General features: G+C 50.7%; 1 protein-coding gene across 7 annotated transcripts in view; it reads left to right on the top strand.

Moving 5' to 3' along the window:
* TECPR2 (tectonin beta-propeller repeat containing 2) overlaps positions 1-26,160 on the top strand; it is a 95,397-nt gene that overhangs the window by 64,059 nt on the left and 5,178 nt on the right. For 6 of the 7 annotated variants that reach the window (XM_079913194.1, XM_079913192.1, XM_079913191.1 and 3 more), the window contains one exon: positions 2,821-2,969. In XM_079913194.1, coding sequence (XP_079769320.1) covers positions 2,821-2,969 — 149 coding nt within the window. Of the gene's footprint in view, positions 1-2,820; positions 2,970-3,259; positions 6,584-26,160 lie in introns of those variants that run through there. The other variant, XM_079913195.1, reaches the window with a different exon arrangement.

Below are 26,160 nucleotides of genomic sequence, written 5' to 3'. Positions count from 1 at the left end.
TGGCTCTGCCCCTCTGGTCACTGTGGCAGGAGACAGCCGAAAGGCAAGGCCCTCTTGCCAGCTCTTTTATGGTTCAGTTCAGAAGTGACAGATCCCTTCTGCCCACAGCCCATCGTCCAGAACCAGTGATAGGGCCCCGCTTAACTCCAAGGGACACTGACGAGCCAGGGGGTGCTGGGGGGGCCAGTGTTCTCTGCCACCTGCCCTGACCTCATACACCTGCACCCAGGCAGCCTGGGAGACCCTCTGTGAAGTAGGAGACTACGGAAAAGCCCTCGATTAAACGTTTTCTTCTTTGACCTGTCTCTTCAATTCAGAATAAGCTGATTTATACACTGAAGTGTATATTCTAGCAACCTTTTATGTTTGTTTTAAAAGAACGCTTGCCTTGTAATATGAACTCCGTGTTTCACTGGTGGTGGTGTTATTCGCTGCTAATTCTGAGATGCTGACCCAGTGTGTTTTTGTCACCATGTAACTCTCTTCACGTGAGCAGCTACCACCTGTAGTTCCTGTTAGGGCAGGTTGACGACTCCAACATAACATTATTTTTAATTAGCATTTTAAAATTAGAATTTGTTTCTCGGCCGTTTCTGGAATTTACTGCTGAAAGTCCTTTATTTGGATCGCTACAAATCTTTTCATGGGTAATGTTAGAGCTCTAGGATGTCTATTTTAACTCCCCGGTAAGACATTCTATAAAAGATTTTAAAAATACAGCTAATTTCAGTATAAGAGAAATCATCATCTTCAGGAAATGTACAAAGGGATACTAAGAAGTTTTCCAGTAGTGGTGGGTTGATACTTTGAAGCTAAACACACGTGGCGAGATTTCCCCACAGCAGGATCCGCGCCTGTGCGTTTTGGTGTAGACACATGGGCTGCCATCTGATACCGGTGACAACTGTGTGAGGTGGCCACGAGCAGCACTGCCAGGGAATGTAGCCGCACCGCCTTTTTCCCCTGCCTTACAGTCAAAATGAGTCATCCTCTAACTTAGTCATCAGAAGACAAACCGTTCACCTTGAAAAAACAGGCAAAAGACTTGACAGATGCTTCACAAAAGAAGGTATACAGATGCCCCCCATAAGCACATTAAAAGATTCTCAGCATCACTAGTTACCAGGGAAATGCAAATAAAACCATGATGCCACTTTACACCTGCTAGAATGGCTGACAGAGGTGCCAGAAGTGGATGCTCGTGAGGGTGTGAGCCACCAGCACACACCGCTGGTGGGCGTGTAAAATGGGAAGGCTGGTGGTCTCTTTCCACGTTAAACAGATACCTACCCTATAGCCCAGAGCTCCACTCTCAGGTGTTATTCAAGAAAAACAACACATGTTCACAAAAAAAAGTCTTCTGCAGGAATGATGATAGCGGCTTTACTCCTAATAGCAAAAAGTGGAAATGGCCCAAATGCCCATCAGCAGGACACACCAGTAACTGTGGCGTTTACATGCAGTGGACTCATACTCAGCAGTAAAAAGGAGTGACTGGATGAATGTCATGAACAGAACATCACGCTGAGTGAAAGAAGCCAGGCCCAGGGAGTGCATACCTGTGATTCTGTTTCTACAGTCATCTAGACCAGACTGAACAGATACATGGCGATAGAAGTCAGAAGAGTGGCTGCCTTGGGGCAGAGGGGCAGAACTTTCTTGAGGAAGGGGCTCGAGGGAACTTTCTGGGGCAATGAAAACATTCCATAACTTGATAAGCCATGGGTTGCCCAGGCATGTTCATCTGTCAAAAGCGAGGGAACTGACCGTGTAAGATCTGTGTGTTCACGGGATGTGGGGCCCTGGAGGTCAGAGGTGGCTGGCGGGGAGGGTCAGGCAGGCCTGGGTTCAAGCCGCGGCCTGCCCTTTGCCTCCCGGCTTCTCCACGTTCTTTTCCGGGGTCTGCGTCCTGACGGCCTCACACATGAGCTGGGGCGGCAAGAGCCGTGCATCACTGTCGCGCAGGTCAGTAACTATGGGCTGTTGCTCTTTCTGCCAGATAAACTATTAATCAAGTTTCTCTTTGAAGACTCCTCCCATTTCCTTTCCTCTTAAAATTGGTTTAATAAACAAGGAGAAATGTAAAAAGAAAAATGAAGATCCTGGGAGGCTTAGTTAATTTTAATTCTAATTAGGATCAAGATTACCTGAAAGAGGGACTTCCCAGGTGGTCCAGGGGTAAAGAATCCGCCTGCCACTGCAGGGGACACGGGTTTGATCCCTGGTTGGGGAACTAAGATCTCACATGCCGCGGGGCAACTAAGCCCGCGTGCCACAACTATTGATCTCTCGCGCCTCAGCGAGAGACCCTGCGTGCCCTGGAGCCTGCACGCCACAGCCAAAGAGAAAACCCACACGCTGCAACTAGAGAGAAGCCCACGCACCACAATGAAGATACCGCGTGTTGCCACTAAGATCCTACGCAGCCAAAAAAAAAAAAAGATTACCTAAAAGATGAATTCCCTTGCCCCAAATCCAGAATTTGCTGGTAATAGTCACATATCTGATGAAGCTAATGACGGGGCCCATACTGAGATATTAATTGCCGGGCTTGGTGGCTCAGGGCACTGTCCGGATGGCATCTTGATTATTTTGCCCGTGGTGTGCAAGGGCTGCTCTGTGGCGCGGGGCAGGTGCCGGGGCAGCCAGAGGCGTTGGTGACTCTCGTGCACTGTAATGTTCTCAAGCAACAGAGTTCACCTGCAAAGGCAGCATCATCTCTTTCTTTGAAGTGTAAAATCAAAGTTCATAGATTAAATGAAACGTGAGTCATCTTACAAGAGTAATTAACGTGTGTACTTTTTCTCTATTTGTCTATAGGAGCTGTAAAACTGATGAGCCTGGCATGTGGAAATCAGCACGTCTGGGCCTGTGATTCCAGGGGTGGAGTTTACTTCCGCGTGGGTACCCAGCCTCTGAATCCCAGTCTGATGCTTCCAGCCTGGATAACGATTGAACCGCCTGTCCAGGTAAGCAAAAGTTAACTGATACCAAACTTGCTCGTCAGTAAGCTGCTCGGGTGCTGGTGTTGGGGAGAGGACCGTGCCTGCTAGGGTGGCCTCCCAGCAACTGGGGGAGGAGGGGCGTGTCAGGGAGCCTGGGGACTAAGGTGTGCCCCAGGTCAACACACGCTCATTCACTGGCATCCCACACCCGGAATTTGATATTTGTGAAGTTTAGGGCTGAACAGATTAACAATTATCTGAGCCAATGCTGCTTTTTTTCTTTCTCAAAGTGTTTCGTTTCTAACTTTTTACAGAATGAACATTATTTTTGAAAACATCAAACAATATCCAAAAGTATAGAGAAGAAAGTAAAAGTCATTTTAAAACCTTGTCATAGAGATAATGTATTATTATTTTGTGAGTGCCTTTCCTGGTTTGTTGAAGAAATTCTTCTCCTCGTGCGCCCCGTCCCCTCCCCCGACCCCGGCCATATTTCAGTTTACCATGTATCCTAAATGTTTTTCCTTTTTTTTTTGACTGTTCCACCACTCGAATCAGAAGCGGGAGTGTGATTTTAGAGTACTATTTAGTTACCCTTAAATACCTGATGGGCCTGGTTGCTATGTTAAATATATTTCTGCTAAAATTTATAAATGGGGGGCTGTGATTTAGTGAGAGTTATTTGCTCTAACTGTTGCTAGTCTCCACTTTGTGACTTTGTTGGGGAAGAAAATGAAGTTACCATATGCAGAGTTACCATATGCAGAGGTGGCAGTGTGGCAGGAGTGGTTAGTCCTTGAACAAAACGGGCTCAACGGGGACAAGAAGGAAATCAGGTGTTTGGGTGAATGCCTGTGTTCATGACTGTCTACATTTTGGGCATCTGAACCCTCAGGGATGGGGCAGCTGAGGTCAAGGTGCAGGGCTGGTCATGAGGACCACCAGTCCTGCCCACGGGACACGGGGCCTGTGCTGGGAGACCCTACAGTTGGGCAGGAGTCCGGTCCCGAGTTCTTTGAGGTCATCGGTCAGCGCTCATGGCCACGGGGAGGCTGGCTGCACGTGGATCCTCCTCCTCACAGGGTCCCGCGAAGAGCGAGTAGAATCGCGTCTGTGAGTTAGAAAGCGCTGTGCAGACGCCCGCTCCGCATTCATCTGCACACGGCGGTGCGCTGACAGCCACGGTCAGGCGACGGGGGCAGGCGTTGTCGCGGGCACTGTGGGCTCTGCTGGTGCGCAGCGAGGGTGAAGGCAAGCCGACCTCTAGCTGGTTTCAGACGAGGCCCCTCAGACGAGGCGCCCTCTTGTTGCCTGCTCCTGTGGTATGGCGCTGTCAGCCTCGGACGGCTTTATGTTATTTCTTAAAGAGTTGTAATTCACCATTTTACAGCAATACAACTCATTGGTTTTTAGTGTATTCGAAAAGTTGTGCAACCATCACTGCTATCCAATTCTAGAACTTCTTCACCACCCCGAAAAGAAGCCCCCTACCCGTTGGTAGACACTCCCTTTTCTTCCGGAACCCCTGTCTCCTCAGCCCCTGGCAGCCACTAATCTACTTTGTGTTTCTGTGCACTTGCCTATCCTGGATTTTCCTTTTTCATATAAATGGAATCATATAATATGTGGCCTTTTCATCTGCCATCTTTCACTTGGCTTCATGTTTTCAAAGTTCATCCGTGTTGTAACGTGTGTCAGTACTTTATTCCTTTTTATGACTCAATAATATTCCATTGTGTGCATAGACCACATTTTGCTTATCCATTCATCAGTTGATTGACATTTGGGTTGTTCCTACTTTTTGGCTACTATGAATAATGCTGCTGTGAACATTCGTGTACAAGACTATGTGGACATGCGTTTTCAATTCTGCTGGGTGTATAACTTTAAGTGGAATTGTGGGGTCATATGGTGATCGTATGTTTAACTTCTTAAGGAACCGCCAGACACTGTTTGCCACAGTGGCTGCACCTTTCTACATTCTACCAGCAATGTATGAGGATTCCAATTTCTCTACATCCTCACTGCAAAATTTCTCTTGCCCAGTTTTTAAATTCTAGCCACCTTAATAGTTGTAAAATAGTATCTCATTGTGGGCTTCTTTTAAAAAACAGGGTAAAAAAGTTTATTGAAACAGGAAAAATTAATTTTTATATTGTGTGGGTTACTGAATGTTCTGATTTATGTTAGAACAGACCTGTAGAGAGAGGAAAGCTGATCTGATCCAACTTGGCACTTTTTGTTATAATTCATTTGGTTTTTATGGTTTGTTCGTTTTTTTAAGATTTTTTTGATGTGGACCATTTTTGAAGTCTTTATTGAATTTGTTACAATACTGCTTCTGTTTTATGTTTTGGTTTTTTGGCCACAGGGGATGTGGGATCTTAGGTCCCTGACCAGGGCTCGAACCCGCGTCCCCTGCATTGGAAGGAGGATTCTTAACCATTGGACCGCCAGGGAAGTCCCTCAATAGGGTTTTAAAAAATTTAGATATAATTGACGTATGGCATGGTATTAGTTTCACATGTACAACATAATGATTCAGTATTTGTATATCTTGCAAAATAATCACCACAATAAGTCTAGTAAACATCTGTCATGATACGTAGTTACGATTTTTTTTTTCTTGTGATGAGAACTTTGACGATCTACTCTCTTAGCAGCTTTCAAATATGCAATACAGTATTAACTATGGTCACCATACTGTACATTACATCCCCATGTCCTTGTGATTTTGATTTGCATTTCCCTAATGACTAATGAGCATCTTTTCATGTGCTTATTGGTCATTTGTATATCTTATTTGGAGAACTAAAATATTCACATACTTTGCTCATTTTGTAATTGGATTGTCTTTTTATTATTGAGTTGTAAGACTTCTTTATATATTCTGGATACTAGACCCTTTTAAGAATTATGATTTACAAATGTTTTCTCCCCTTCTCTGGATTGTCTTTTCACTTTCTTTACGGTGTCCTTTGATGCACAGAAGTTTCTTATTTTGATGAAGTCCATTTTATCTATGTTTCCCTTTAGTTGTTTATGCTTTTGGTGTCACATCAAGGACTGCATGAAACTGCGAATTCCTCTTCCTTTCAACATTTAGATTCTAGAATAACCTCTAGGAAGCAAAGCTAAAACTGGGGGAAGAAAGCTTTACTTGCAGTACTCTATTGACTGTGGTGATCTACAGCTTTGCCCAGGAAAATGGCCAAAATAGAACAAATTCACATGAAAGGGCCTCAAAGCTGTGCTTTGAATAAAGTAGTGATTGCTAAATAGGCTGTTAAACATTAACTATTTCAGGTAGTTCCACTAAATGAGACCACATTTTCTTATTCAGTAGCTTCAGTGCGCTGTAGAAGAAATGCACTTGGCCGTGGAATTTGTAGATAGAGAGTTGGTTCCTGTAGGGACAAAAAACAGGCCTTACATTTGCACAGGCCCTTTGCTGCACTCTTCCAAGTCCTGCTGAGGACCAAGGCCTGGGCCAGCCACTGTCTGCTGGAGCTGCGATAGAACGCTGTGTCCAGGCAGCGTGTCACATGCTCGGTGGCCTCACACTCAGTGTTTTAGGACAAAGCCTACCTTTAAATTGAATTTCAAATTAACCTTAAAGTTGCAGAGGGTCCTGAGAAGACTAGTTCAGTGGCGGGGTGAGAGTGGGGTGGGTTGAGGCCTTATTAAAAGATTTAGAAAGGGGCTTCCCTGGTGGCGCAGTGGTTAAGAATCCGCCTGCCAATGCAGGGGACACGGGTTCGAGCCCTGGTCCGGGAAGATCCCACATGCCGCAGAGCAACTAAGCCCGTGTGCCACAGCTACTGAGCCTGCACTCTAGAGCCCGTGAGCCACAACTAGTGAGCCCACGAGCCGCAGCTACTGAAGCCCATGCACCTAGAGCCCATGTTCCGCAACGAGAAGCCACTGCAATGAGAAGCCCGCACACCGCAACGAAGAGTAGCCCCCACTCGCCGCAACTAAAGAAAGTCCATGTGCAGCAACAAAGACCCAACGCAGCCAAAAGTAAATAAATTTATTTTAAAAAAAAGATTTAGAAAATCAAGACAGTTTGGTTGAATTCAAGTATCAGAATGTAAATGGGGTTTCCATGTTTTGATCATAATCGACTTCTTTTTTTTAAAATTTATTTATTAATTGTTTTTGGCTGCTTCAGGTCTTCGTCGCTATGCACGGGCTTTCTCTAGTTGCGGCGAGTGGGGGGCTACTCTTCGTTGCAGTGCGCAGGTTTCTCATTGCGGTGGCTTCTCTTGTTGAGGAGCGCGGGCTTCAGTAGTTGTGGCGCATGGGCTTAGTTGCTCCGCGGCATGTGGGATCTTCCTGGACCAGGGCTCGAACCCGTGTCTGCTGTATTGGCAGGTGGATTCTTCACCACTGCGCCGCCAGGGAAGTCCTCGACCTCTTTCTAGTTTGTTTTATTTCTTCTTGGGCATGCACATCCTGGTCTACAGGTAGGATGTGTGCAGCTGAAGCGGTAACAGATGCTAAAGGGCACAGAGAAGTGAAGTCACAGGGATCTTCTGAAATTAGCAGCGGTTTCTCAATTTCTGTGTCCCTTTCTCTTCTCTGGTAAAACATCCCTCCTGTAGGAGTTTTGGGGTGAAGTTTTAACAAAGTACTCAAAACGAATGACTCAGTTTTCAGACTTGCCAACATTTGGAAGGATTTGGAGAAAATATTTATAGTTATGTTTAGCATCTTTTCTTTGGAGTTTGCTGCTTCAGTGGGAGAATTTTCTGTCCATAGTAGAGGTGTGTGTAAAGCGAGCACAGTTGATGCTGTGATTCGCTGCACTGGGGGCACTGTATGCCCGAGGGGAAGAGGATCGTCCAGCTAGCCCCACCCGCACTGGTCCCACCTCTTCCTTCAGAGGACCCTCTCTGCCCTCCCTCTGCCCCCTCCGCCTCCAGAGCAGCCCCTGCTCTTCCCTAGCCCGCCCAGTGTCCTGGCCTCCCCTATGGGAGCCTCCAGCTGACTCTTCCTGTGTGGACTGGCCCATCTGGTCTCCGTGGTCGTTTACTCTGCCTGGATTATAGCTTTTCCTGGAAAAGAGAGAAACTAGGAAAACTAAGACTAATATGACTGGTAAGTGGCCAAACGAACACTTAAAAACTTACTTTAAACTCAGCTGCTTTGGGTATTTTTAGCTATATGAACAGAAAAACCCCAAAATAAATATGCAAACATGGTAACAGGTAATCCCATGAGAATGCCGTGCTCGCAGATGCTGCCAGCGGGCACAGAACTTGATGCTGCTTTACACGTCCAGATCTTTAGAGAAGTTCACAGCTAGCGTCAGGAAGGCTTGCGTTGGAGAGGCGTTAGGGTTAGAGCAGTCCCCCACCCCTGCTGGGCCTTCCACTGACTTGTCTCGGGGCACCGGGAGCGCACAGGGCGCAGGGAGAGTGGCTCTCACTCTCTGCTCCCGTCCAGGGCGGCTCTGGGCAACACTGGATGCTGCTCATACTTCGTCCGCAGCTGGCATAGGTCACAAACACAGGGGATGGGGATGGCAGAAGGAGCGGGGCACCCACACCCCAAAGCCCAGCTCTGCAGGTCCAACCAGCTGCCTGCTTCTAAGAATTTTGGGGTGTTCTGAAGACTCGTGTTCCCTCCTGACATAAAAGTACAAGACCTTGGGGGTAATTAAACCAGATTCCTCTCACTGCATTTGGGGCACCATGGGTTAAATCCCTCCTCACATCCCAGTGAGCGATACCACACGGAGACACGACACGGCATCCTGGGACAGGGAGCTCAGAGCTCCGCGTGCCAAACATGAGACACAGTTGCATCTGACAGTACCGGTTTTTTAATAAGAGAAAGAGAGCAGCGTTGCTAGTTACGTGCTTCGTGTGTAGGAGGTCCCTGCTCCTGAGGATGTTGCCAGGGGTTCATGCTGAGGCCCAAGTTGAGTTCTGCAGGATGCGTGCAGCATGGGCAGCGACATCCCCTGAACTATGCTTCCCAGAGGAGGTTTTTCTTCCCATGGAGAATAAAAATCTCAGTTACCAAGTATGTCTGATGATTCTGTTTTTGTTTAAAAAAAAATAAAATTATGTGCGGGACTTCCGTGGTGGTCCAATGGTTAAGAATCTGCCTTCCAGTGCAGGGGACGTGGGTTTGATCCCTGGTCAGGGAACTAAGATCCCACATGCCGTGGGGCAACTGGGCCTGTGTGCCACAACTATGGAGCCTGCAGGCCACAACTAGAGAGCCCGTGTGCTGCAACTACAGAGCCCACGTGCTCTGGATCCTGCATGCTGCAACAAAGAGCCTACGCTCCACAACAGAAGATCCCATGTGCCGCAAGTAAGACCCAACACAGCCAAAAATAAGTAAATAAATATTTTTTAAAAATTGTGTGTACATTGAAAAAAATCTATAAAGATATACAGCAAAATGATAGCAGTGGTTATAGCTGTGTGGTGCTGTTGTGCCTGATTGCTTTTCTTCCTTTAATTCACTTCTATTTTGTGAATATCTTGCAATGAACTTACATTACTTATGGAGTAAGTTCATAACTGAATAATCTAATAAGAATCAGTCTTGGGAAATAATCAGAAATGTTCCCAAAGCTCTTTGTTTTGATGCTGTTTATGACAGTGGAAGCTTGACTGTGTGCAGTGCAGACAGCGAGGCTGCGTAGGGCAGTAAGGCAGGGGTGGCACCCGCCCTTGTGAAGAGTCTGCTTAGCAGATTATTACAATGACAGTTATTATAATAATTACGGATGGGGGCTTCCCTGGCGGTCCAGGGGTTAAGACTTGGTGCTTTCATTGCCGAGGGCCCGGATTCAGTCCCTGGTTGGGGAGCTAAGATCCTGCAAGCCACGCAGAGCAGCCAAAAAATAAATAAAATGCATGGGCAGGGCATTATAACAGTTGTTATGGCTTTATCCTTTATGTTCTAGAAGCTGGGGAAAGATTGCACACGGTAGGTAGAAAAATGGGAGCCGTAAAAAAGACCCAAATCAAACTTTCAGGGATAAAAATTGTAAAATCCCTGAGATGCAAATCCCTGGGTGATCAGCGGCAGTGTAGACATCGCAGGAGAAAAGATTGGTGAGCTCGAAGACACAGTGATTAGAAGCTTCCAAACTGAAACAGAGAGAAAAGAGACTGGAAACAAAATGCAGGGCATGAGTGAGCACAGGACAGCTTCACGTGGCCTAATAGAAGTATAGTCAGAGTTCCAAAGGAGAAGAGAGAGGGGGAGGTGACAGGAAAAATACTTGAGGAAATATGGCTGAAAATAACCCGAACTTGATGAGATTATTATGTTGAGTGAAGAAGTCAGGTGGAAAAATAATACATATTATAATGATAAATTTACATGACATTTAGAGAATGCTGACTCATCTGTAGTTCCAGAGAGCAGTGGTTGCTTGGGGACCTGTGAGGGCAGCAGGATTGGAAGGGGTTATGAAGGAGGGGTGCGGGGTGGTGTCAGCAGTGTAGGCATATGGAAACAGGGATCAAATTGTACCCCTTTTTCCTTTTTGGCTGTGCCACGCGGTTTATAGGATCTTAGTTCCCCAACCAGGGATTGAACCCAGGTCCCAGCAGTGAAAATGCGGAGTCCTAACCACTGGACCGCCAGGGAGTTCCCACAAACCATACGCTTTAAATGTGTGCGTTTTATTATATGTGAGTCACACCCCTGCAGAGCTGTTTAAAATGTATCAGACAGTAAAAAATTGTAAAGGAATGCGAGAGTGCGCGGGGCTGTGCTGGGCGCTGCCGGGGAGCAGGGGTGAGGGAGGCCGCCCCTGGAGGGAGATGAAAGCTCGGTGACCAAAGGCAGAGGGGGCAGTAGGTCAGGGGAGCAGCCAGGAAGGAGACCCAGGTCACCAAGGGTTGCCAGCTCTGGCTCCTGTGGACGATGTAGTCCTTGAACTGGGCCTGGCAGACCCAGTGGGCACTTGCAGTGGCCAGCAGGTAATTCATGTGGCCCAGCGTTTCTGAGGAGGGAAGAGTGCTGCTCCGTGGTGCTTTGGGCAGGACAGTTCGTTGTTGGGGCCCATTCTTGGGGACCATCCTCAGCCTGGTGAGACATCAGTTTCTTGTGCCTCTCGGCTCTAAATGCTAGTCGTACCCAGCAAGACCCTCTGGGAGGGTAGGATGCAGGAAGGGCATCGTGTGACAGGAGACTCAAGAGGTCCTCGGGCTCAGGTTCTGGGGGAGTTGGCCCTTGGCCTGGAGAGTTTGCCGTTGACCCCAGGGGCAGTGGGCGTCCCCGACGGCTGGGACCCGACAGGCTCTAGGCGAGGAAGGCCTGCAGTGAGCCGTGAAACTCTTCGGCCTGGCTCCCTGAATCCAGAGTGCACATCTGTGAGACGCAGGGCTGGGGTGGCAGGTGAGTGGGGACCCTGACGCCGAATGTTTGGGGCACAGGAAGCCAGTGTGTGTTGGGGTCCAGGCCTTCTCTCGGTGACGAGACTGGCTGCCCTCGTCGTGCCTGCCAGCTCTGTTGCTGATGCATCAGGTCTCGCTGACATGGCGGGAGGGTGTGGCGGCATTTCCCCCTCAGCAGCAGGGGACACAGCGGCCCCTGGGGCTCTGCCAGCCAGGACCTTCAGTGTCAGAGTCTGCTATTTGAAGTCAAAAGAACCTGAACTGGGCTTCCCTGGTGGCGCAGTGGTTGAGAGTCCGCCTGCTGATGCAGGGGACGCGGGTTCGTGCCCCGGTCCGGGAGGATCCCACATGCCGCGGAGCAGCTGGACCCGTGAGCCATGGCCGCTGGGCCTGCGCGTCCAGAGCCTGTGCTCCGCAACAGGAGAGGCCACAACAACAGTGAGAGGCCTGCGTACCGCAAAAAAAAAAAAAAGAACCTGAACTAAAAGTCATTTTTTTCCATATGAGACCAAATGACCTTGGGCACGTTGTCCAAACTCACTGGCCCTTCATCTCCTGACCAGTAAAGTGAAGAATCACATCCACCTGGGGACCAGCTGAGGTACTTGCTGAGAATGTCCAGGCCGGGGTCCCTCCCCTGGAGATCAGCTCAGCGGGATGGGGCTCAGGCATCTTGGTTGGTTGGTTCTTATTTTTATCAGAGTCACACACGTAACTATACAGGCTACACGTCAGCTGGTTCTACAGGTGTGCTACAGGAAACGCGTCTACCCGCCCGTCATCCCCCGTCTAGAGAACTCCTTTCTTTTGGCGTCATCTCCCTGAGTAACTTCATAGGGAGCTGCGTCTCTGTCCTTCTAGCTCTAGAGGTTTTCGGTTGACTCCTGCTGGAAGGGAAGGGTGCCTGTCCCCCCAGCCATGCGCCCGTCTCCCTGCTTCCATCCTCGGGAGCTGCGGTGCTGTGATGGGGCGCACACCCTTCAGAGCTGAGCCGGGCAGTAAACTGCACTCCGTTTGCTTGTCCACACGACTCTCTGTTTTCCCTGGGCTCGATCGTAGTCTTTTTTCCCATCTGGTTTTCTGTGTTTTACACATTCAACCCCAGGCTCTCCCTGCCAGCTGTGTCCGTTTCCCTTCCGTACACTTGGGCGTGTGGGCTCCATCCCATTCTTGGAGTCATCTGTCCTGGATGCTCTGGCCGGCCCTCTGGCCTGATCACTCTGTCCTCCTGGGCCCCCTTTGCCTTGCTTGTGCTTTGGATCCCTTCTCTCCTGGATCCTGTGTCTTCCTCTTTCTGTCTCTTTTTTTTGGTGGAGTTTATCCTCCGGTCGGTTCCTGAGAAGGGTCTGTAGAGGTAACTTTTGGACGCGTTGTGTGTCTGAAAGTCTTTGCCCACGTTTATCCGTGACCTTGTATGAGTATAGCAGTCTAGGTTGGAAATAGACTTCCTTTAGAATTTTAAGGTCTTCTTCCGTCATCTCCTGGTGTCCAGTATTGCTGTTGAGAAGTTTGAAGCCATTCTGATACCTGATCCTTGATATTTGACCTGCTTTTTCTCTCTGGAAGTTTGTAAGATCTGTTTGTTCCCAGCGTTCTGAGAGCAGAGAGTGATATGTGCCTGGGGGAGCCTGTTTTATCCTTCGTGCCAGGAGCCCTTTCAGCCTGGAGCTCACGGTGTTTGTTCTGGGATGTGTCCTGTTCCCATGCTGGCAGTCACCTTCTGGCCTCTGCCCCTCCCATTTCTGTGTCCTCTTTCTGGGCGTCCTGCTTTCGTACTGTGGACTTCCTAAAGTGGCCTCTACTTTTCTTACCTTTTCTCTATTTTCTTTATGTTTTTATCTTTCTTCTTTATCCTGCAACCCCTCTATTGGGTTATTTCTATAAAAATATACACACACACACATACATACACACACACACACAAACATACACTTTTTTTTTTTTTTGGACCACACTGTGAGGCTTGTGGGATCTTAGTTCCCTGACCAGGGTTGAACCCAGGCCCTCGGGAGTGAGAGCATGGAGTCCTAATCACTGGACCGCCAGGGAATTCCTCTGTGATTATATTTTAAATTTCTGGACACTCCTTTTGCTGTTTCACAGTGGTCGAGTCTTCTCTTGCCCTCAAGGACGTTTTTGAAGTTTCTTCCCATGCGTGGTCTCCGTGTCCCTTGAGTTGCCTGCTTTCTGTCTCTCCGCTGTCTTCTCCACGCAGGGGCTTTCTGTAGACGTCGGTGACCTTGGTGTAAGCGGGGGGCCCACAAGCCTGGCTGGGGCCCCTGAGCGTGCATGAGACGTGCTGGCTGCGGTCTCTGCGCGGCGATCGGGCTGTGTGGTTTGCTGGGGGAGGGGTCCCTGCTCTCAGCTGCTGAGTCCTTTCCTGCTCATTCTCCACTTTCCAGCCTCCAAAATTGTGTGGCAGTTTTCTCCTCTTGTCATGATCCTTGTGAGATCTGAACTTAAACAACAACAGAAAAACCTCTTCCACTCTCGCTGTAGTGTTGTTTCTTTCAGAAGGGACTGCAAGGATAGATGCGTGTGTTCCTTCTGTTATGATTGCCCAGGAGGCTGTGGACTTTTCAAAGCTCTGCAGGTGATTTGGACACACACCCAGTGCTGAGAGCCATGGTGTAGGTCCTCCCTTCCAACTCCGCACTCGTGGTGGTAGGGCTCCTCAGAGGATGCCCCCTCCCTCCTGTCCATTTTCCGTTAATCCTCTGAGCATCTCTGAGTGGTGTCGAGGTATCGGTGGAGCTCTCTGTTACACACTGAGTCGCTGACGAACACAGTGGTGCTGCCTGCAGGTGAGGGAGAAGACCTCCAGAAATGGAGTCTAACGCTGTTGGACGGAGCGGCCCCACTCTGAGGGCAATTGGTTTCTGCCACTTCTTTACTTTTTTCCCCACGTCGCCATTTTTCCCATGGCTCCATTTGAACACCTGTTGTTTTGAGCTTTCATCCCTTCAAGCCCTGTTCCTAAGAAACATTAGCCTTCCCTGGGGTATTTGTCCCTAAACCTTTCTTCTCATTCCGGAAGGCTGTGACCCCCAGTCCAGGGCCGCCAGGGTACGGATGGCCCTCCCCAGCCCTGCAGCAGTCCGCTCACCAGTCTCTAACACCCGATGACCCAGAGATTAAAACAAACACCCAGGGATCTGTCCCAGCTGACAGGTGTGTGCTAGTACCAGGAAGGGTCTGCATGCGGTCCCAGGGGAGCAAACCATAGGGTCACCTCCAGGGACCTTTCCCTTCTGGGCTTTGCTGCTCTGGACGGCCAGCCCCAGGCTGCCTGGGCAGCAGCCGGTGAACAGGGCCCCAGCACCAGGCATTCAGTTGAGCCGCTGAATGTGAGAAGCTCTTGGAGGCACCTGCACCCTGGGATAGAGTTTCTGCAGACCTCGTATCACAGCAACGCTGGAGCCCTGCTGCTGACCACGGGCACAGCCATCCGGGCTGGGGTCCACTCCCCAGTGGTGAACAGAAAGAGTGATCACGGCCGACCTCACCAGCCCCTGCTCAGGAAGAACGGGACGTAGCAGCTGCCCAGAAAACCTGTTTCTGAGTGTTTTTCTTTAGCACATCCCCCTGCAATTAGCAGATGCTGTGTCTTGCTGGATTCAGACCAGATGCGGGGGCCCAGGAGACTGCAGGAGCCGGCGCAGGAATCCCCAGGGGGGAGGTCCTCTGGCTTTGCAGTCGGCCAGCTAGAGGAAGAAAGAAGCAGAGGAACTTTGCTCCCATCCAGAGCCTGGCATCTGGTGGCCTCGCTCAGCTGGGTCAGCAGTTTTAGCAGTGCAACTCATTCTCCAGATAAAATCCTATACTTCAGCCAAACGTGTTCCACCAGTACTGGCAGAGCTGCCCCCGTGCACCTGCCCTGGGTGCCTGCCACAGGGGTCCAAGGCAGCTCGCAGAGCGGGGCTCGCAGGTCTCGGGGGAGACCACTGGGCGGCACAGCAGGCCCAGGGCAGCCAGAACTGCCATGTCGCAGACTCAGAGCGTGAAAACCTGGTAGGGGAGCCTCGCAGGTCACCTGCTCATCCTCCAGCTGAGGACACAGAGCCCGAGGAGGAGGGGGTGTGCCCCGGGTCACGTGCTGAGTTGAAGGCCAGAGTGTCTGAGAGCCTGCTGGTACTTTAAATACAGGCTGTTAACACTGGTATCCAGGTTTGAAGCTTTTGTGAAATGAGAAGGAATAGACCAGAAGCAGCACAAGGATCCCCTACAGGAGAAAACGCGGAAGAACTAAAATGACCCGACAGACCTCAGAAAGTGCAACAACTCTGGGGCCACGTGCCCAGGGACAGCCTGAGGGCTTCCCTACAGCGGCCTCGGGGTGCTCGGTCCAGACCCCAAATCCTCAAGGAAAGGCAAAGTTCACCGTGTGTCACAAATGTTAGGTGGATTCAAGGTTCATTAGGACAGAGGGAGGGCACAACTTGGAGGGGAAGGAAGTGGGACTGGCCACCGTGAGGGGTTAGGGTTTCTCTCCAGAAGGCGTCTTTTGTGGTGTGGTCTGTGCTGCTCTGCAGGCTCTCCGATTCATCCGCCTTGGTGTTCCTGAAACATTCCTGCTGCATTTTATCCAAGGTCACATAAAGTCCATACCAGAAGGATCTGTCTAGATAAACATTACCTTTGGTTGCAAAATTTGCAATTTTTTTTCTTTTCTCCTGGATTTATTCACATTCTGGCTGAGGGAGGTGTGTGTGTGTGTGTGTGTGTGTGTGTGTGTGTGTGTGTGTGTGTTTCTTGGGACAAAGGCTCAGTCTGCTACAAGTCTGGAGAACTCTGGTCTGAGCCCCAGAGCCATGGGCAGGACCCTCACTTCTCAGCCTTAGTTTTGTCAGTTTTCTCACCCAGGATATGAAGGGGTTGGGCTTAGCCGGTCTCCTGCATCCTTTCCAGCCCCAAATCGGTTTTGGTGAGACCTTGATTCAGAAAAGCCAGAGCTTTTTAGTAAGAGGCTGTGTTTTCTTTTGAGCTGGAGTTGCTTGTGCTGCCTTCCCTCTCCTCACGTGGGGTTCCTGAGCCTTGCTGCCCCCCGATATGCCAGTTGCATGAGGGTTTCTTGAGCAGAGGCTCTGTGAGACCAGGCACGCTTGGAGCTCTGCGGGCTGTGAAAATGGAAAAGCGTGACGGATTCCGAGTCTGCCCAGCCCCTAGGGGAGTGGAGTATGGGGGGCACACTGGGGAAGGCCTGGTGGGATGAGCCTGGATGGGGCCCCTTTGGGCTGGGGGATGGGGCAGGGGGTCCTTCAGGAGGCCAGCGAAGCAGGCAGTTTGTGAGCAGGGAGGGTTTTCGCAGCAGTCTTGCAAAGGGGAATCCAGAGGTGGGGTGCAAAGTCCTGTTTGCTTAGAGCCAAAGCCCAGCGCGGTTGGGCCTGGCCAACCGTGAGGCCAGAAAGGGGGTGCTGCTGGGAGAGGGTGCAGGGCTGTGGGGGGGTGGGGGTTACCCTGCAGGTAGCAGGGACCGTGGCCAACAGTGCAAGACAGTTAGATGCCCAGTGCAGACTATCCTGCAGCCCCAGGTAGGATGGAGACCAGTTCGGAGGCCCCTGAAGCAACTGAGGCCACACACCACAGGGGCCAAGCTTGCAGTCTCACGAAATTGGGTAGAAAACCAATGTTAGTGAAAATAGCTGAGGGAGGGCTGGACAACTTCTGGGTTGCACACTTCTGCCTGCCTCAGCTGCCACCAGCGGAGGGCAGGTGACCGGTGACCAGAGCCATCAGCTGTATCTCTCCATTGTCTGTGATTACCAGAGTCATTTATCCTATGAGTGTGTGGTCTTTTTTTTTTTTTATTGGAGTATAGTTGATTTACAAATGCTGTGTTAGTTTCTTCTGTACAGCAAAGTGAATCAGTTATACATATACATATATCCACTCTTTTTTGGATTCTGTTCCCATACAGGCCATTAGAGAGCACTGAGTAGAGTTCCCTGGGCTATACAGTAGGTTCTTATTAGTTATCTATTTTATATATAGTAGTGTGTATATGTCAATCCCAATCTCCCAATTTATCTCTCCCCCCCATCCCCTGGTAACCACAGGTTTGTTTTCTACATCTGTGACTCTATTTCTGTTTTGTAATTAAGTTCATGTGCATCCTTTTTTTAGATTCCACATATAAGCGATATCATATGATATTTGTCTTTCTGTGTCTGACATACTTCACTCAGTATGACAATCTCTAGGTCCATCCATGTTGCTGCAAATGACATTATTTTGTTCTTTTTTATGGCCGAGTAACATTCCATTGTATATATGCACCACATCTTCTTTATCCATTCCTCTGTCAATGGACCTTTAGGTTGCTTCCCATGTCCTGGCTATTATAAATAGTGCTGCAGTGAACACCGGGGTGCATGCATCCTTTCAAATTATGGTTTTCTCCAGATATGCCTAGGAGTGGGATTGCTGGGTCATATGGTAGTTCTGCTTTTAGTTTTCTGAGGAAACTCCATACTGTTCTCCATAGTGGCTGCACCAATTTACATTCCCACCAACAGTGCAAGAGGCTTCCCTTTTCTCCACACCCTCTCCAGCATTTATTGTTTGTAGACTTTTTGATGATGGCCATTCTGACCGGTGTGAGGTGATACCTCATTGTCGTTTTGATTTGCATTTCTCTAATAATTAGTGATTTTGAGCATCTTTTCATGTGCTTTTTGGCCATCTGTATGTGTGGTCTTCAGAGTGTGTGGTCTTACCACAACTAACTTAGTGACTGTAGTCCGAATTCTTGGGGGAATATACGAGACGAGAAGCTTGGAGTCAGAGTTAACAAGTACTGTATGTAACTCGAAAACAAGCTTGTCTTGATTCCAGGAAACACGGAACCTGCCACATTTCCAGCTCACGTTATCTAAACTCAGCTGTATTTCTGCTGCATCTGGCAGCTGAGATGAATCCCTTAACCTGAGAACGGTCACTCTGGGCCCCCAGGCCGGTGTGCACAGCAGCAGAACCTTTGGAGTCCCAGTTTGGGAACAGTCCGTCACGTGAAAACTTCACCCCTTAACTTCAACATCATGTCTAGTCAAGATCTCAGTTTATAAATTGTGGAGAGTCTCTCAGTTAATGGGAGAGAGTAATGGTATATCCTGTAACACTGGTGTTACTTGTTCATAGTAATGAGTAACTGAGTGCTTATCTTTTGAGAACATGGGGTGTTTATAGTCACGAACAGCCCCTTTGATTTGTAAATATCAAAGCAGGTTGGTGGCTGTGATCTGGGTGCTTCCAGAAAGGGGGTGTGGCTCCCTCCCCATCACCTGCACTGCAGCTTATCTTTAAAGGACACTTAAAAATAAGCAGGAATAGGCACACACCCACACACACTCACACACTTGCACACGTGTACACACACACACACACACACACACACATACTGTCTACAGACTTTGGAAGCACACCAAGATGATACATAATTTTTTTAGCATTTCCAAATGATGTTAAATCTTAAATTCCTTATTTATTCCATTTTACAAATTGCATCCTTCTTTCTTTTTTTCATTTTTATGAAGTTTTGAATATGAATAAACCAAAATTCTAGCCTGCCTGCTTCTTTTTCTCATTGAGATTTTTATTGTGAAAACTGCAGATTCACTTGCATTTGTAGGAAATAATAGAAACCCTGTGTACCTTTTACCCAGTCTCCCCCAGTGATGACATCTTGCAAAACAATAGTACATTGTCACAACCAAGCCTGTCTACTTTTTGTTTTTTAAAAAATTGTGGTAGGGGCTTCCCTGGTGGCGCAGTGGTTAAGAATCCACCTGCCAACGCAGGGGACACGGGTTCAAGCCCTGGTCCGGGAAGATCCCACATGCCGTGGAGCAACTAAGCCCGTGTACCACAACTACTGAGCCTGCGCTCTAGAGCCTGCGAGCCACAACTACTGAGCCCGCATGCCACAACTACTGAGCCCACATGCCACAACTACTGAGCCCACGCACCTAGAGCCCGTGCTCCGCAATAAGAGAAGCCACCGCAGTGAGAAGCCCGCACACCACAACAAAGAGTAGTCCCCGCTTGCGGCAACTAGAGAAAGTCCAGCACAGCAACGAAGACCCAACGCAGCCAAAAATAAATAAGTAAATAAATTTATTTAAAAGAAAAAAAATTGTGGTAAAATACGCACACATAAAATTTACCATCAGTGGCACTCAGTGCATTCACAGCGTTGTGTACCTTTTATCACTGTGTGATTGCAGAGCAGTTTCATCATCCCAGAAGGAAGCCCTGCACCCAGTAGCGTCCCTCTCGGTTCCTCCCGCCCCGCAACCCCTGGCAACCACTAATCTGCCTTCTCTCTGTATGGATTTTTCTCTCCTGGATGTTTCATATAAGTGGAGTCATACAATATGTGGTCTTTTGTGATTGGCTTCGTTCACTGAGCATCATTTTTTTAAAAACTATTTATTTATTTATTGGCTGCGTCGGGTCTTAGTTGCAGCACGTGGGATCTTTCGTTGGCTCTCTAGTTGAGAGGCGTGGGCTTAGTTGCCTCACGGCATGTGGGATCTTAGTTCCCCAACCGGGGATTGAACCGGCGTCCCCTGTATTGCAAGACATTCTTAACCACTAGACCACCAGGGAAGCCCTGAGCATCATGTTTTTGAGGTTCATCCATGTTGTATCAGTATCAGTACTTCATTCCTTTTTTTTTTCTTTTTTGCGGTACACGGGCCTCTCAGTGCTGTGGCCTCTCCCATTGCGGAGCACAGGCTCCGGACGCGCAGGCTCAGTGGCCATGGCTCACGGGCCCAGCCGCTCCGCGGCATGTGGGACCTTCCCGGACCGGGGCACGAACCCATGTCCCCTGCATCGGCAGGCGGACTCTCAACCACTGCGCCACCAGGAAGCCCTCTTCATTCCTTTTTATTGCTGAATGCTATTCCATTGTATGGATAAGACCACATTTTGTTTACCCACTCATCAGTTGGTGGACATGTGGATTGTTTCCACTTTTTGGCTATTGTTAAGGGCGTTGTCATGAACATTCGTGTAGCTTCTGTTTGGACATCTGTTCCAATTCCTTAGGTATATATCTAGGAGTGGAATTTCTGGGTCGTATGGTAATTCTATGTTTAACCTTGGAGGAACTGCCGAACTGTTTTCCACAACAGCTGCACCATTTGACGTCCCCAGCAGCATATGTGAGAATTCCTGTTTCTCCATATCCTTACCAATACTTGTTTCCCATTTTCTTTTTTTAGCCATCCTAGTGGGTGTGAAATGATGCCTCACTGTGGTTTTCATTTATATTTCCCTAATGACTAATGACATTGAACATCTTTCCATATGTTTGTTGGCCATGTGTACGTCTTCAGAGAAATGTCCATTCAAGTCCTTTGACCTTTTTAAAGTTCAGTTGTCTTTTTGTTATTGGATTTTATTTTATTTTTGTTGTTGTTTTTGTTGGATTTTTAAAGAGTTTTTAATTCTGGATACTAGACCTTTATCAGATATATGATTTGGAGATATTTTCTCCTATTCTATGGGTTTTTTCACTTTCTTTATGGTGTCCTTTGATGTACAAAAGTTTTTAATTTTGATGAGGTCCAATTTATCTTTTTTGTTATTGGTGCCATATCTAAGAAACCATTGCCAGATTTAGCTCTTACATTTATTTATTATTTATTTATTTATTTATTGGCTGTGTTTTTGTTTTTCGTTGCTGCGCGTGAGCTTTCTCTAGTTGTGGCAAGCGGGAGCTATTCTTCGTTGCGGTGCGCGGACTTCTCATTGTGGTGGCTTCTCTTGTTGCAGAGCATGGGCTCTAGGCACTTGGGCTTCAGTAGTTGTGGCATGTGGGCTCAGTAGTTGTGCCTTGTGGTCTCTAGAGTGCAGGCTCGGTAGTCGTGGCACACAGGCTTAGTTGCTCTGCGGCATGTCGATCTTCCCGGACCAGGGCTTGAACCCGTGTCCCCTGCGTTGGCAGGCAGATTCTTAACCACTGTGCCACCAGGGAAGCCCTTACATTTATTTTTGATCCATTTCAGGTTAATTTTATATACCATGTGAGTTAAGGGTCCAGCCTCATTCCCTTATGTGTGTGCTGTCCAGTTTTCCTAGCACCATTTGTTGAAGACTGCTCTTTTCTCATTGAATGATCTTGGCAACCTTGTCAACAATTACTTGGCTGTACAGATTTATTTCTGAACCCTCAGTTCTATCCCACTGATTTCTATGTCTGTCCTTATGTCAGCATCACACTGTTTGGTTACTGTAGCTTTGTAACAGTTCTGAAATCAGGCAGTGTGAGTCTTCCAACTGTGTTTTTTATTTCAGGATTGTTTTGGCTGTTCGGGGTCCCTTGTAATTCCATACGAATTTTAGGATCAGCTCTTCCATTTCTGTAAGAATACCAGCTGGGATTTTGGTAGGGATTTCATTGAAATCTGCAGATCGCTTTGGGCAGTATTGCCTTGTCTACTTCACAGTGTAGAGCACTGTCTTACAGAAGGGAGCGCACAGAAGGAGGGCTTGTTCAGTCACTTCTGGGCTCCAGCCCCAAAGTCTGATGTGGAAGGTCTGGCCCCAAGCCCAGGAATGTGCCAGTTTAACAAGGTCCCCCACGAGTCCCAGGGACTCCAAGGTTTGAGAACCACTCTGGCCTTACCCACCTTCCTTAGGGAGGGGTCTGGGGTTCAGCAAGAGCGAGTTTCCCAGTTTGAAAATGGCCAGTTCGTGGGCAGGAGCAGTCTTCACAGCTACTTCCTGTTCAGCCCCCTCTTGGCATTTTGGCCCTGCTTGACCTCTGGGAGTAAGGTCATTGGAATGTGTTCCAGTCGACTTTCGTGAAGCAGCATTTCTTGGGCCGAGTTCAGGAGCTCTCGGGGTGGCAGAGGGTGGGTGACATTTATGGAATCTCCCTGTCTTTTCCATACTGCCTCTTCTCCCGGAGGCCAGGGTGGTGTGCCTGTCTGACCTGCACTGAGTCCTCGACTCGGCTGGGAGGTCCTCTTGTTCATTGCGTCTTGTTTCTTGCCATCAGACCTCGGATACATTTCCAAACCTCTCTCTGTCTGAGCACCTCTGATCTCAGAGCCCTTGCTGGGATCTGCTGAGGAGACAGACCTTGCAGGTGGCGCCCGGCCCTGCCCTGCCCACTCCAGCCTCGGCCCTTCAGGCCGCGCTCCCTCCTGTGCATACGCTCTTGCCCCCCGGCACACGCCTCCCTGCCCTTCTCTCCTGGTTCTTTCCTGATCATCCTTCAGTCTCACCTCGCCGACAGCTCCTAGGGCAGCTCTGCCTGACCGCCTGTCTGACCCCAGGTACGTGCTCAGAGCACCACGTTCTTCACCGCTGTAGCTCCCCTTACCTGTGGCAGCCTTACATGTCCTCGTGTGACTGTCTGATTAACGACGTGTCTCTCACCAGACTTGAAAATCCAGGAGTCAAGAAGACTGATCCCCGGCACCCAGCACCGTGCCCGGCACGGGGCAGGCGCTCAGCCTAACGCCTGCTGGGTGGTTGGGGCTGGTGGGAGGGCGGTGGAGGCGCGGATGGGCGGGTGCGGTGATGGGTGGGCGGGGTGGGCAGTGACAGGTAGATGGATGATGGCTGAGTGGCGGGCTGGCTGGCTGGCTGGCTGGCGGGGAAGCACCAGTCAGTGAGTTTCCAGAACCTCCTTCCTCTCCACTTTATCAGACAAACACTCCTTGGGACCTGTTGTGTGACTGTCCTTCAGGACACACAGGTGACTGAGACACCTGGAAAAGACACAGAACATCGCCAGGGCTGGGACCCAGTGTCCCAGAGGATGGTGGCAGCGTGTGGGGCTGGCGGGGGCGCCTGACAACTCTTCTGTGCCGCCTCTCCCCTCCCGGGACAAGACCTTCTCTGAGGAAGAAGTCCTCTGCTCCTCTCCCTTCCTCCCACCCCCAGCGACTCCAGGACTTCACCGGCCCCTCCTCCCCTCCTGGAACCTTAACAGCCCGCCTCCCTGCGTCCCTCCCTCTCCCACGAGCTGACTTGTTCAGGTAGCGCCCCAGCAGCCTTGTTCTGCCCTGTGGCCTCTTCTCCTCTTAACCCTTAGCAGTCTGGTTCAACGGCCCTGGCTGTGCCCTCCACCGCCCCTCTGCAGACTTCCAGGGGCTGCTAATGGGCTCATTTTGTGTTCCTCCTGACCTCTGAGTAACACCTGCTACCACTGCCCAGCCCTTCCCGCCGCTTCTTTATTATCCTGTTAGTTAAAGTGTTTTCAAAGAGCCCCGCCCCCACCTGCCCACCACCACTGGACGCCAGAGTGACCAGTGGGGCATCTCAAATGCCGAGGCCTGGGCCCTCCGGGTGGTTGGCGTGAGCAGCCCGTGCTGAGAATCAGAGTGGGGACAGCGTCTCCTGGGTCCTGCCCAGCGCCCCCAGCCGAGCTGTCTCTCACCTGGATTATTCCACCGGCTTCCAGCACGGGACGCCGCTCCTTCCAGCTTCCCTGAGGGCGGTCCTCGCAGCAGCGGTGTCCGCTCACATCACTTCTCTCTCCACACCTCCCTTAGCACGTCTGCTGCCTTCTCGCCTCCGCCTCCTCACTCACCGGCCTCCAGGCTGGCGTGACCCTGCTGGGGCGGCAGGGTCAAGGACCCCCACCCCCACCCCATTGCCGTGGTGTTCCCCTGGCCCCTCTCTCCCCGTCACGTGACGCAGCCCTGGTGTGTTTGCCTGGCCCACCCCCGGTGAAATGGAGGCTCTGTGAGGACAGAGGCGCGTGGTGTGTATGCGGGGAGGTTTCCCCGGCACCCAGCATCTGAGGTGCTCGGCGTTTGCTGAGCAAATGACCGCGTGGCTTCACGGGGAGGTGTGTGTCCAGGAAGCAGCCGACCCGAGAGCTGCGGGGGTGGCATGGTGTCCGCGGAACCCAGCCTGGGAAATGCTGCAGGATGACACCCCTCGTAGGATGTGTCCATACGGGTGCCTTGCTCATCCTCGTAATGTGCAGTCAGCAACGTCCCTGCTTGTATTCCAGCTGCTTCTGCTCTCCTGTCCTTTGAGAACTGGCTTATGTCCTTGCCCCTCCGCTGCCTCCCCTGGGAGTGAGGTTCAAGTCCCGTCCTGACATCATCGAGTTTGGGGGTGGGGGGCAGCGGCTGCCCTCATGCCCTGAAAGCCCGCCGAGCTGTACACTTAGGGTTTGTGTTGTTTTTTAAAGGTGTGTGACCCTTCAGTAAAAAGCTATCTTTTTATTGGATGAGAATAAGTGAAGGGCTGGGCTTCCCTCAGAGGGAAGCAGGGAGCCTCGTGTCCATGCCCCCCTCAGCCCGGGCAGGTGTAGCTCCCCCGGCCAGGAGCTGTGTGGGGTTGTGCAGGGTGGGTTGCAGCCTGCCCTGTGCACGAGGGCGTGTGGGGGGAGGGCAGGCCGGCCGAGGCCCCGAGGAGGCAGGGGCGTCACGCCGAGGAGTTCCCGCTGTACTCTGGGCAGTCGGGAGACGTGGCAGCGAGGCAGGCGGGCAGGCAGGAGGGGTCCCACAGTGTCTGGGCACCCTGGTGACTGGCGGGTGCAAGGCAGGACCGTGCCCAAACCGGGCAGTGGGGCCGGGGGACCGAGGGGGTCCAGGTTCAGAGCTGTCCAGGAGATGACGGGCGCCCAAGGAGGGAGAGGAGAGAGAAGGGGCGCCGACCCGCCCTGGCCGCCCAGTGGCGGTTCTCCTCCCGGCCCTCCTCCTCCTCCGAGGGCTTCTCCCCGCCCGCCGGCTCTTCCCTGCCTCCGCATCACAGTGTCTTCTCTGTCTTCCCACTGCACCACTGCCCGGAAACTTCGTGGCTTCGAGCAGCGCTTTACTACTCGTACCTCTCAGGACTCTGGGGCTGGGATGCGGGCGGAGTCCAGCATGGACGGCTCCTCCCTGCTTCACCACGGCCGGGCCTTTGGGCCCCGCACACCTCTGTCCCCTCCGCGGGGCCTCCGCACCGCAGACTTCTCCATGCCGGCTGAGTTCTGAGAGGAGAAGCTGACGCTGCCTGCTCCTCGAGACCAGGCTCGGCCCTGCCAGCTGGATGCTTCCGCCATGTTGTTTTGGTCAAAGTGAGAGGGCGGATTCCAGGGGAGGGGCACAGACCCCCGTCTCCGTCTCCGTAGAGCGGAAGTCACAGCCGCACCAGCCATGGGAAAGCAGAGAGCGCTTTCAGAACCTGTGTTCTTGCCTGGAAAGCATTTAGGATGCTCCTCAGCTGAGAGCGCCCATGAGTTCTGATCGCATCTCCCACAGGCACACAGGGCGTGTCAGCCGCGTCTGTGCCCAGCGTGGTGTGCCGATCGATCGCAGGGCCGTCCATCCGCTCCCCGCAGCCCCTCATCCTCTCTGGAGCGGTGTGGGGGGGGGGGATGCTGGGCCTAGGGCACCCCTCCCCGCACGCGAGGCCGAGCGGGCTCACTGGCCGCCTTGCCTGCCGGTTTCTGTTTCCTGCGAAGCTCGTGGCAGCTGTGCACAGTCGGCCTGGCTCTCGGCCTGGCCCTGTCTGTATGCCAAGCAGAGCAGAAGAGGGGGGCTCGGGGGCGTGAGTGGGGAGACCCATGTCCACAGACACCCACCTCGACCCCTCCCCAGGCTGCCCAGCCACCCTTGATCGAGCTCCCGGGCCGGTCCACACACCTTCTCCCCGCGGACCCTCTGTCCCAACACTCTCAATGGCAACTGCGTTTTTTGGTGTCTTTTACCTTCATAACTTATAAAATTTAACTTTTCATTTTGAAAAACTTCAGACCAACGGAAAACTTGCAGATTTCAGTAACTCCCATAGCCTCAGGTCCACCCAGAGTCACCCACTGCCAACACTGGGCCACGTTTGCCTTCTCTCCGAGCATGAAGCTGTGAACAGGGGCTTGTGAG

Source organism: Stenella coeruleoalba (genome assembly GCF_951394435.1).
Source record: "Stenella coeruleoalba genome assembly, chromosome: 2".
Lineage (NCBI taxonomy): Eukaryota > Metazoa > Chordata > Mammalia > Artiodactyla > Delphinidae > Stenella > Stenella coeruleoalba.
Note: the sequence above shows the minus strand (reverse complement) of the source record. Positions and strands in the feature narration are given on the sequence as shown.